At 46.5% G+C, this 12,548-nt stretch overlaps 1 protein-coding gene across 6 annotated transcripts in view; it reads right to left on the bottom strand.

Annotated features, from left to right (window-relative positions):
* RELB (RELB proto-oncogene, NF-kB subunit) overlaps window positions 1–12,548 on the bottom strand; it is an 851,517-nt gene that overhangs the window by 309,414 nt on the left and 529,555 nt on the right. For all 6 annotated transcript variants that reach the window (XM_086938449.1, XM_086938452.1, XM_086938450.1 and 3 more), the window contains 2 exons: window positions 9,962–10,093; window positions 7,923–8,027 (listed from right to left, as the gene is read on the bottom strand). In XM_086938449.1, coding sequence (XP_086794575.1) covers window positions 7,923–8,027; window positions 9,962–10,093 — 237 coding nt within the window. The remainder of the gene's footprint in view (window positions 1–7,922; window positions 8,028–9,961; window positions 10,094–12,548) is intronic.

Raw genomic sequence — 12,548 nt, 5'->3', positions numbered from 1 at the left:
ATATGTTGTTTATATGTTTTGACCTAAAAGAGGCTCCATATCTAATCAAAAATTACTTTGCTCAATTGATTGTTGATAAGGTATATTAATTTATCCTTGTAAATCATTTTGAATCATCAAACACTTTCTAAACAAATTCCCTTGAAGGCACCTTTACCCTTCTACTATCTTGACAGTCAGGCGTCCATCAACAAAGAGAGTATACGCCTGCTGTTGGGATACGTTTTTGGCTTGGTGTGCTGCAAAACATATTGATCCACTATCCACACCTTTTTACGAAGTCTAGTTGTTTGTTCTTTCCTTAGCCCAGCAAGACCTTGCTCTGGGAATAGTTAAGGGGTATATTTCGACCATTTGAGCTTTCTTGCGGTTGGCAGATCAACCCTCCCTGTTCAAGTCACCTGATGTGACACGTTTCCTGAAATGTCTTCAACACATGTTCCCTCCAGAGCCTTTTGTTATGCCTTAATCTGACCTTGATTTTGTGCTTACCTACCTGATGTGTTCCTCTTTCAAACCCATGCCTAGTTGTCCTCTCCGACTCCTGACACTCACAACTGTTTTCTTGGTGGAAATCACATCGTCCAGGAGTGTCAGGTTACAGTCTCTGTCTGTCCAACCTTCACATACTAGCTTCTTTCTAGATAAACTGGTTCTCTGCACCAGTGTTTTTTCTTACCAAAGGTAGTGACACCTTTCCATGTCGGAATCACACTACCACTCTTTTTTTTTCCACTACACCTCTCCAAGGAATAAGAGAAACCCCACCATTTTGACCCAGAAAACTGTTGTCCTTCTATCTTGAACTGCCAACTAACATTGGGCAGCAATCAGCTCTTTGTTGGGTTCACCTGTGCAAAGAATGAGGATTCAGTGCAGAAGTGGCCCATCTCCACTTGGATTGTATTCTGCATCAAGATCTGCTATGCACTAGTCAAGAAGCAACCTCCAGAGGGCTTGCAGGCTCATTGTACCAGAGCCAAAGCTGCAACCACAGCATTAGCTCGCGAAGACCCTGTCCTGGACATCGGTCAGGCTGCTACATGGACATTCTTACGCATGTTTAACAAACACTATTGCCTTGACAGTTAGGCCCGTAAAGATGGGCACTTTGCCGGTTCTGTTCTCCAGGACATATTGGTCTGAGCCAGTTCGCAGACCCACCTCCAGGGAGGTATTGCTTTAGCTTCTATCCTAAGGCAGGGAATCTGCAGCTAGAAGTCTCTATCTGAAAGAAACAGTTAGTTATAGATTCCTTACCTTAAAATCTCCCCCAGGCATCAGACTGGATCTGGAAAGTTTTTCGTCGGCAGTACCCCTGAGCGTCGGAAGGTGGCGTTGGTCGACTCCGTGTTCGGCGTCGTGGTTGCCGGGATGACGTCGCAGTAGCTACATAGACGCAGCCTTCGCGTGCTGACGCCAGTTCTTTCTTTTTCCGTGCCAGCAAGCGCAGATCCTGTAAGAGCTGTATCTCAGTCATTTTTTGACTGACCTTTTTTCTCGACTTTTGTCGACTTTGTTGTTTTCTGAGTCCTCAAGACTGCTGGTGCACGAGGAATGCCTGGCTTTAAGGCTCTTTACCGAAGTGATGTCAGTGGCAGATCCGCACCGCGTGTGCCTCTACTGCCTGGAGTGCGACCACGACCCCAAGTCATGCTCCGACTGCTGAACCTTTGCCCCGAAGTATTAGCGGGAGCAGTCCCGAAAGCTACTCGAGGCCCTGCGCTGTTCGAGGTCCCGGTCGTGGAGGGGTCGAGGGACCGGTTGCGGAGCCACCTCCATTCATCTTTTAAGTCTTCGCGCTCGGGGTCTGGTAAGTCGAAGCACAAAACGAAGTCAAAGAAGCATCGTCGCTCTTCGACTTCTGCCCGTCCGTTGCCAGACGCGACAAGAGATACGGGTGGTGGCCCTTCCACTGCTCTGCTTGCGGAGCCCGTGGGGTGGGCTCCTGGTTTTCCCCCCTTCCTGGGACCGGAAGCGACTCCTGCCCAGCTTCGTCGGTTCTACGAAGCGATGCATGCCATCTTTGGGAAGTCCCGACTCCGCCAGCGTGCCTTCGGGCCCCGCAGACTCGGCTGGGGGTCCTGGGCCTTCGGCATCTGTGGCTCCGGCCACGGCGCTGCAGGATTTCCTTGGATCCAGCCTTGATCCAGATCGGCTCCGATCGACCTCGTTACGCTTCCCCCGGCACCGTTGCCACCGGCTTCACGTCTGCCACTGGCATGGGCTGTGTCCCCAGCCGACGTCGACCCTGGCCTTCACCTCATGGTAGACGCGGAGTTGGACGGTGTCAACCGCCGCCGGATCCGACGCCAGCCAGTACTTTTGTGTCACTGTTCTACCCTAGCTCTTTGAGACCAGATTGGCAGCCAGAGGAGGGTGAGAAGGACTGGGAGGGGTCTGGGGACCCTTTAAACGACCAGTTGGTGTACAAACCGGACTGGAGAGAGGAACTGGGGGAAGCCAGTGGTCTGGATACCTCACCAGACCATGGCATGTTGTCTCCTCCTACCGTGGCTACGGAGGAGGGAGTGTCATAAGCAGTGGTGTTGCGTAGGGTGGTGGGGCTCTCCACCTCGAGCTACCTACAGTGGTAGTCAGGTCTAACCTCCTGACAGAGGTCATTTAACCAGCAGCAAGCTCTTCGGAACCCCTGCTGCCGTTCAACAAAGCCCTCATTGACATACTTTTCGGCATGTGGTCCAGGTCCAACACAGTGGCTCCTGTGGACAGGATGATTGCCCAACGCCATCACCTGGCCCCAGGAGACCGCACTTTCCTCTTCCAACACCGCACCCCTGAGTGCCTGGTGGTTCAAACCTCCACTTCTAAAGGAGCCTTCGCTACTGCATCCCCGGAAAGGGAATCCAATAAGCTGGACCACCTTGGAAAGAAAAGGTTTTGTTCCACTAGCTTTGGACTGCGGTCGGTAAACACCGCATGTCTGTTGGGCTGTTACACCCACTCTGTTTAAGATACAATGGCACAGGTGCTCGGAGGCGGCACGGGCCATACTCTCCCATGCAGTTGCTGAGGGGAAAGACGCAGCGAAGTTTACCATCCGCTGTGTGCTGGATACCGCAGACGGACTTGGCAGGACGATTTTCACCTCAGTAGCTCTTTTGACACTACGCCTGGTTGTGTTCGACTCATTTTTCCGGGGGATGTCCAATCCACCCTATGGACATGCCCTTTGATGGCCGTTGCCTTTTTGGCGACAAGGCAGACAACGCACTAGAGCGCTTTAAGGACTCTTGTCCAACAGCCAGGTCCTTGGGCCTCTCCACCACCCGCCCTGCACAGTCTGCCTTTTACCCCTTCCGTGGCTATGGAAGGGGTGCCCCGCTACGTCCCGCCCAGAGCCACAGGCCGGTGCAAGCTGTTCAGCCCCAGCGTGGCCGGGGACGTGGGAACCACCGGCGTGGTTCTGGGAAACAGCATGCGGGCCAGTCCACAACAGTCCCCTCTGCAACAGCCTCCAAACCCTCCTAGTCCGACCTTTCAGGACCACCAAACGCCAGTGGGCGGCAAGATCCGCCATCACCTCCCCCACTGGTGCACCATCACGGCGGACCAGTGGGTGTTGCAAATAGTCCGAAGGGGCTACTCCCTCCCCTTAAAGACTACCCCTCCCTCCATGTCACCCCAGTACCATTGCATGTTGGAGGATCAAATGGCCAGTCTCCTACAGGAAGTTTCGTCACTCTTGGCCAAGGGTGCCATTGAGCGCGTTCCTCTCCCAGAAGTTGGTTGTGGTTGCTATTCCCACTACTTTCTGGTACCCAAGAAGGATAAAGGCCTGCGTCCTATATTGGATCTCAGGAACGTCAACCGCTTCCTCCGGAAGGGGAAGTTCAAGCTGTTGACGCTCGCTCAGGTCTTGTCTGCCCTAGACCCTGGAGATTGGATGGTAGCGTTGGACTTGCAGGATGCTTGCTTTCACATCCCCGTCCTGCCAGCCCACCGACGTTGCCTGCGGTTCACAGTAGGCCATGAGCACTTTCAGTTTACCGTGCTCCCCTTTGGCCTTACAAGCGCCCCTCAGGTGTTCACAAAAGTGATGGTGTTGGTTGTAGCTCATCTGCGAAGATCAGGGGTTCCAGACTTCCCTTATCTTGATGACCGGCTGTTGAAGGTGGTCTCGCCCCAGGCTGTCGTCACACACCTCCAGACTGCGGCCGACCTCCTACATTCGCTGGGGTTCCCAATCAACGTGCCGAAGTCACACCTGACCCCTTCTCAGAAGCTCCTCTTCATTGGAGCGGTTCTGGACACAACGCAGTTTCGGGTTTATCCTCCGAACAGCGAGTCTGGGATATTCGTAAATGATTCCAATCTTTCAGCCCCTATCCTGGGTTTAGGTCAGGAAGACCCTGAGGCTGCTGGCCTCATGGCCTCCTGCATCCTGCTGTTCAATCATGCCAGGTAGCATACACGGACTCTGCATTGGGACCTAATGTTCAAGTTGGCGCAGCATCAGTGGAATCTGTCTGATTGCGTCCAGATCTCAGTAGGCACTGCACGATAATTGCAGTGGTGGCTCACGAACCAGGATTGGGGTAAAGGCAGATCCCTCTCCCTTCCCCAACCAGAACACACAGTGGTGACAGACGCATCCCTTCTGGGATGGGGCGGCCACATGGGAGAGGCGGAGATCAGAGGCCTCTGGTCTCTGGCGGAGTCCGGGCTCCACATCAACCTTCTGGAGCTTCGGGCGATCCGCCTTGCACTCAAAGCATTCTTTCCCTCTGTCCGGGGAAGAGTTGTACATGTGTTCACGGACAACACCACTGCCATGTGGTACTGCAACAAACAAGGCGGGGTGGAGTCGTGGACCCTATGTCAAGAGGCCCTCCTCTTCGCCTCTGGACATGGCTGAAACATCAGGGCATATCCCTGGTGGTTCAACACCTGGCAGGTTCACTGAATGCCAGGGAAGACAAACTTAGCCGAAGGTGCATGATGGATCACAAATGGCGTCTTGACTAGGAGGTGGTCCAAGGTCTCTTTCAGCAGTGGGGAGAGCCTTGGTTAGATCTATACGCCACCTTAGAGAACGCACAATGTCAGCAATTCTGCGCGTTGGATTTTGCCAAGGCCGCACTCGATAGCGACGCTTTTCGTCGCGAGTGGATTTGCAGACTTCTATATGCCTTTCTGCCGAGAGTGCTGCAGAAGATCAAGCGCAACCGGGCCCAAGTCATTCTTCTGTCGCAGCAGCAGGGGACAGTCCTCCGGCAGAACCTGTCCAGCCTTCACCTCCTTGCGTGGAGATTGAGTGGCGGCAGTTGATGTCATTTGACCTGCCTCCCGAAGTCTGTGATGTAATCTTGGCAGCCAGGCGTCCCCCCCAAGACAGTATACGCCTGTAGATGGAATACAATTGTGGCATGGTATACAGCAAAGGCTGTTGATCCCCTTTCTGCCCCTCTTTCTGAGGTTCTCTTGTTCCTCCTTTCTTTGGCCCAGCAGGGATCTGCTCTGGGCACTCTTAAGGGCTACCTCTCGGCTATTTCAGACTTCCTCAGGCTCCCTGATCAGCCGTCTCTTTTCAAGGCCCCTGTTGTAAATAGATTTCTTAAGGGTATTACTCATCTTTTTCCTCCTATTCCCTTCTAAATGCCCCAGCGGGACTTGAACTTAGTTCTGACATATCTTATGTGCGCTTCCTTTGAGCCACTGCATAATTGTCCTCTCAGACTTCTCACTTTGAAAACTGCTTTTCTGGTAGCCATCACCTCTGTACGCAGGGTGAGTGAGCTGCAAGCTCTGTCTTCCAAGCCTCCCTTTCTGGCTTTCCATCCGGCCAAGGTCGTCCTTACAACTAGACCTTCCTTTCTTTCCAAGGTGGTTACTTCTTTCCACATTGGCCAAACCATTACTTTTCCCACCTTCTTTCCGCCTCCGCATCCTTCGAAAGAGGAAGAGAGGCTCCACTGTCTGGATCCAAAATGTGCACTTTCATTCTACTTGGATCGCACCAAACAGTCCTGGGTGGACGACCAGCTCTTTGTTGGTTAGGTGGGCGCTAAGAAAGGTTGGGCCGTACATAGACGTGGGTCGTTCTGTGCATTAAAGCCTGCTATTCTTTAGCACTGAAGGAGCCTCCAGTGGGGCTGCGTGCCCATTCCACTAGGGCGACAGCAGCTACTACTGCTTTGGGACGAGGAGTCCCCCTAAATGGCATCTGTCAAGCAGTACGTGAGCATCGCGGCACACGTTTACGAAACACTACTGCCTGGACTGCCAAGTCTGGAGAGATTTTCTGGTGTATTCTTGGTTCGCAGACCCACCTCCGGGGTTGGTATTGCTGGAGTATCTATTCTAAGGTAAGGAATGTATAACTAACTGTTTTTTTCATATGAACAAGTTACTTACCTTCGATAGCGATATATCTGTAAGAAACAAAGGTTATTTATAGATTCCTTATTGCCCCACCCCTATTCCCTGTTCTGCGAACTGACTTCTAGGTTTAAGGACTTCCTTTCAAGGCCCTAGTTTTGTGTACTAGTGGTCAGTGTCTTGCATGGCTCTGTGCTTCTGGGGTGGAAAGTCTTGTACAAAACTGACATCAGCGCTGCGTCTTTGTAGCAACCGCAACATCATCCCGGCGACCACGATGCAGACGACGAATGCGGAGTCGACCGACGCCACCTTCCGACGCTCAGGGGTACTGCTGACGAAAAACTTTCCGGATCCAGTCTTGACGCCTGGGGGAGATTCTATGGTAAGAATCTATAACTAACCTATGTTTCTTACAGATATATTGTTACCGAAGATAAGTAACTTATTCATCAGTTGAACAGGTTACTTACCTTTGGTAATGCCTTATTTGGTAGAAACTCTAGCTGTAGACTCCGTGCCGTTCCTCCCATCCTCTTTGTTCTGCGAACCCGTTCCTCTACCTAAAAGGTCTCTGTATGCCCTCAGTATCTGCATACTGGTCAATCAACCTTTGGGCTTGGTTCTGTGCTTCTGGCACGGGAATAGTCACATTAAGAAACTAATATCAGTGCTTTGGGGTGGCGCCTACATAGGCACCATGCATATCACATCCGGCGTGGGTAACACTGACAACATAAAGTTGATTGTTGTTACCTACCAACGCACAGAGGTACTGCTCAAGATTTTCCGGATCCAGACTGACACCTGGGGAATATTCTAAGGTAATGAATCTGTGGCTATCTAGAGTCTCTACCAGATAAGGTATTATTACCGAAGGTAAGTACTTGTTCTTTTTAAACCAAGTCAGACAGCAGCCATATTTTTTACCAGTTGTCTCTCTCATATCCACTCCGTTGCATTTCCAAACATCTATCAATTTGATTACAAAAGCACACAAGTCCAATTAAACTAATTTCAGTAACTGTGATTGCTCAATTTTGCTAGTATCCCTTATTACTCGTCTGGATTGCTAATCAATATTTGGCTAAATCATAATACCAGTGTCTCAAACTTTTCTCAGCTTACAAATAACAGTTTAGCGCTCTTAGTGATGCTTTCCTTTCAGCTTTCCAGAAAACAGTGGTCCACTAAGTACAGGCCTGTGCATCTGGGTGGCAATCAGAGGGAAAAGTGATAATTGTTGATTTCACCAATTACCACACATGAACCTTAACCCCTTCGCTGCTCATGACGAGCTCAGCTCGTCATGAGGCATGGTTGAGCTGTGCTTTTGACGAGCTGAGCTCGTCATGAATAAAGGCAACTCTGTGATTCCAGCACTGGGGGGGAAAACCTCTAGCAGCCAAGGTGTTAAACTCACACTCTGTCATTGAAGTGAAGGACATCTCATTTCTTTGAAAGACAGAACCTAGGTGCACATTTAGCAAGGAGTATATCTAGGTTTTCAATCATATATACCTTTATGCACTATGCACCTTGCAACCGAACAGTTTCCTTTTTCAGTCAATCCTGCTCACCTTTCTGCACCTTGTCACACAAGAGATACACCTCATCACCACCTGAGCACTGTCCCATGTTTTTATTAAGGCGGTAAATCTTCAGTTCTGAAGTGTTTGTGGATTCTGTGAAGAGCGGGAAAAATAAGACAGTAAAATTAGGTGATGGGATATAGGAGCGATTTACATGACAGGTTTTGCCTCGACTTTTGTTCATGTACATTTAATAATGTTGAATGACATTTCAAGTGGAACAATTTGTTACTAGTGCACATGGAATGATGGTCGTAACCACAGTATGAGGACACTACAACAAACACCCTTATGAGTGACTGCTTTCAAGTAAAATCCCATTGTAAATGGCAGTGACACATATACTTCCCTTCCTCTTCTCTCTCTAGAATGTGACCTTTCGCTCTGGTGTCTGAGAAAAGCTTGCAGAGTCCGATCTCAAAGTCATGGGGGATACTGGAGTTCCAAAGGACCAGCCCAGTTGTGCTCTTTTTTTTTTTTATTTAAAATATTTTTTATTGAACTTCTTGCAACATAAAATACAGTAAAATAATAATAAAGGAAAACCATTCCATACAAAAAGAACAGAAACGTAGTATATGTACAACTAGTTCAGATCATAAACAGATTATCATCCCAAATAATTATTATAATTGACCAAAATTCATTCAAGATGCGCTTCCTCATAGTTACATGTAATTACTCAAAATAATATTGCCAAATTTTATCAAACTTTGTCATTCTCCCGTTTCTGAAGGCATAAACAGACATTTTTCATTTTTTGTAACCAGGCATGAAAAGGGGGAACTAGTGATGTTTTCCAGTTCTGTAAAATCAGCGACCTTGCTACTGCCATTATAATAAACAACAAGTTCACCATTGAATCTGAAAGTTCAAGATCCGTATCATAACCATACAGCATTAATCTAATATTATAAGTCACCTTGATGTCACAATGAATTTGTAAAAACAGAAAGATCTCGTTCCAAAATGGTACAATTTTAGGACAGTAAACAATAATATGAGACCAATCCGCTAAACTAGTGTTGACACCTAAAACAATTATCAGAGGTGTTGCTGTACATTTTGGCAGTGGCAGCCGTAGTGTAGTATAAAAGCCATTTAGAAAAAAACATCATTCTTCTCCAGTTTGAGCCACGCAAAACTTCAAAATTCAGTCTATTTAGTTTGTTCCAAGTAATGACTGAAAGAACATGATTTTCTTGATCATGCCATTTTTTAATGGCCTTCAGACTCCAGTCCTGCGCGGTTTGCTGAATTAAGCAACACTTCCATTCCCCTGGTTTCCTAGTCCGCACGACCAAAAACAGATCTTCCCATAATTGATTCGGGGTGCAAATCTCTAATAGGTCTAATTGTCTCAGAAATTTATAAATCGCATTATACGATCCCGTTAACAAAAAGTTACCCCATATTAGATATTGCATTTCTTCGGGGTTAATCCAATTCCCCTCTTTTAAGAAATCTGATAAAGAATTGAACCCGGCACGATTCCAAAGTTTTATATTATCTAATCCTATATTAATACCTATATACAAAAAGACATACATTATGGGGGATCTGAAAATAAACTCAGGGAGAGAATATCCTCTAATAATATTATTCCGGCGTTTAAAAAACCAATTCATTATCTTATAACGAGTAAGCTTTGGGGATTTAGGAATTTGTAAAGGAGTATACAAGCCCAGTTGTGCTCATCAACGCATGTCTACTGATTCTGGAGGAAGACTGTATGTATAAATGTTGCACTAAGCTGCAACTACAACAATGTTACAATATTTCAGAAAATGAGTGGGTACATCGAAAATAGTTTTATTTATGAAGGGTTCCTTGAGACCACTTAAACGCCACTCTCTGGTGAAATAATACCAGGTGACTTTCACACTTCAACTACACAACTTTGATATTCTCTTTTTTCTAACAGCAGGAAACCGTTACTTTGCAAATAATGGTCTGCTTTATTCAGCAGTACATACTATTTTGCAGATTCTACACAACCACAAGCAAATGCTTATCAGCCAGCTTACTCTTGTCGTAAATGGGATCTGACAACACTGGCTCCAGCTGGTGTATCTGTCCGTTGTCGTCCTGGTAGGAGCCCTGAAAGCACAGCCGTACAACATTCATATCCACCTCCTCTTGGTTCTTCCAATGACCAGCTGAGAGAGAGGATGAGAGTAATTAATAGTTTAATCAATCTGCAATAAAATGGAGAGAAAGTCGAATGAATCTGGAGAACAAAGGGTGCATTTTTACTAGAAAGGATGGTTTTTAAAGACTGCGAACAGCTCAATTAATGAACATGACTAATGGAAAATACAAAACAATATTCATGCTGGAGGTAAATCCTACAGAAATACTACATACGTTCGCTTCTTTCGACTTTGTATCCCTTTAGAAAACTTGTAATAGAAGGATTTCCTTAATTATGTTTTCATCCAAGACTTCAAACCATAATAAATACATAAACAGATGATGCAGACATAGTAGTAAGGGGAAATCTCATTAGGGAATTCAATACAAGGATTTCAAGCAAATGAAACATCTGGAAATAGTTCAGGCATTTTTATTATGAAATTTAAATTTAGTGCCACATTAAACGACTTTTCTCAGATAAAGTTCGGCATCTCTCAAATAAGTTGAAAAGTGTGTGTGTGAATTATTTGCACCAAGCAGACAGCTTTACAAGTTCACAGAGATACATGTACATCCATATACTTTCTTAAATATATATTTACTTAGCCGTATACAAACACACACAACTTATTTAAATATATAAACATTTATATTACACGGTTGGATTGCCTAAGAGTCATCCGTCTTTTCAAAACAAAAATTACATCAGATCCATGAATTAGGTTGCTGAATCCAGGGTATGACGAAATCAGGTGATTAACAAGTTACTACCAGTGGGGAAAATACAAAATAAAATATACGGGAGAGCAAATTACATTGCGTGTTGGATTCGGATTGTATCATATCACCCCACTAGAAGCGCTGTAGTGCTTTATACTACGATAGGACAAAGTTGTCCAAAAGCTACACAGTGTGGCATGTAATCATGCCATATACTCAATACAAACAGGATGCAGATGCATGGTAAGCAATGATACAGCCCTCTGTACGTAGGCTACAAACGTTCTCTGCGAACCATACCTTGCTTATTTTGGCCTCTTCAATTATCGCGAGTGACTTTAAAGTCTGCTGCCTATTTCAGCCCACTGGAATTTGCAACCCGTTGCAAGGATCACGGATTCAACCAGACACATGTACTCACTATACGTGTCTCAGGGAAAGGGGCATGTGTATAGTTCCCTCCAACAGGGATCGGTAGACAATTTTATACTAACATTTGCCGAACATCAATGGAATGCTACAGAGTACACTGGGGGCTTGGTAAGGATGGTGGATGTGTCTCATCCAGCAAGGAATACATTTAAATCTTTTGACGATATATGCTCTGATGCGAAAATGTATTGCTCAAGGCACACAGAGATGTGGAATGGTTATAAATTAGCTTAACAAACAATTAAGGAATCATGGTTAAGACAAAGAAAGCAAGGATCTTTTATTTGACCTACAAGTCAGAGATCTCTTGCAGCATGAAGGAAAATATTACCTACCCTGTAAGCATAGGTTTGAGGTATGTAGTGCTGGAGATCATGTGGAAGTGGGACTCCACCTCTTGTATGTAATGCGCAGGGTCATCAGCTCCAATGGTACATTTTTTTCAGCACAGTGGGTGAGGATGGAGCTGGAACAGTGATACAGGAGAGCGAAAAAGGATGACCATGCAAGAGAAGAAAGAAGGAAATATAACGGCAACAGCCATAGGCCTCCAGGGAGGAGGGTGGGAGCATGTGAATCTACAGCACTACATGCCTTAAACAGAAGTTTATGAGGTAAGCGATATTTTCTGTTCGAGGCATGTGTGGCTGTAGCTACACATGCAGTGCATAGACTATAAAGCAGTCCTCCCATATGTGGTGCTTAGCCTGTGGGTAATGCTGAAGATTTGATCGATTGATTTATTGTTAACCGTTAGATTATTTAAAATCATTACAGTAAAAAGCTAAGATTAAAACCCAACCCTCCTTGCCCACCCACCCACCCATTCCACCCCCCTCCCACACCTCCTGTGAGATTTAAAAGCCTCTTTTCCGACAGTAAATCTCGTGTTTCGGGTTCCTTTCTGCCTTCAGTCCGGGACTTTAATTTTGATGCAGCAATGTTCCTGTCAGAGCACTTGGAGTGATGGGCAAGCTCTTCTTTTCCCATGGATGTTACAGAAACACCTTGTGGACGCATTAATATGACTCTGAATTTCAAGAGCTTGAGGAAAATCATTTATGCAATAGCGTCAAGAGCTTGCCCGATCTGGTAAATGAATTTTGCCGCTCTTACAAGGTGGTGTGTTTTTTTTCTCCGAGAAGCCCCAGTCTGATGCCTCCTTGCATGTTCTGATGCCAAGATCTCTTAAAATGGGTCGAAGCAGCCTTTGTTGTTCGCTGGTAAATTTGGGGCAGCAGCACAATAAATGGAGCCAGGATTCCCGTTGGTAGTTGCATAGGCGTCAAGAGACGGCTCCATCTGCTCGTGCCCATGCTGGATTGA

This window comes from Lissotriton vulgaris, chromosome 9 (assembly GCF_964263255.1).
Source record: "Lissotriton vulgaris chromosome 9, aLisVul1.2, whole genome shotgun sequence".
Taxonomy (NCBI): Eukaryota; Metazoa; Chordata; class Amphibia; order Caudata; family Salamandridae; genus Lissotriton; species Lissotriton vulgaris.
The sequence above is the reverse complement of the archived record's forward strand: the minus strand, read 5'-3'. Positions and strand labels throughout refer to the sequence as shown.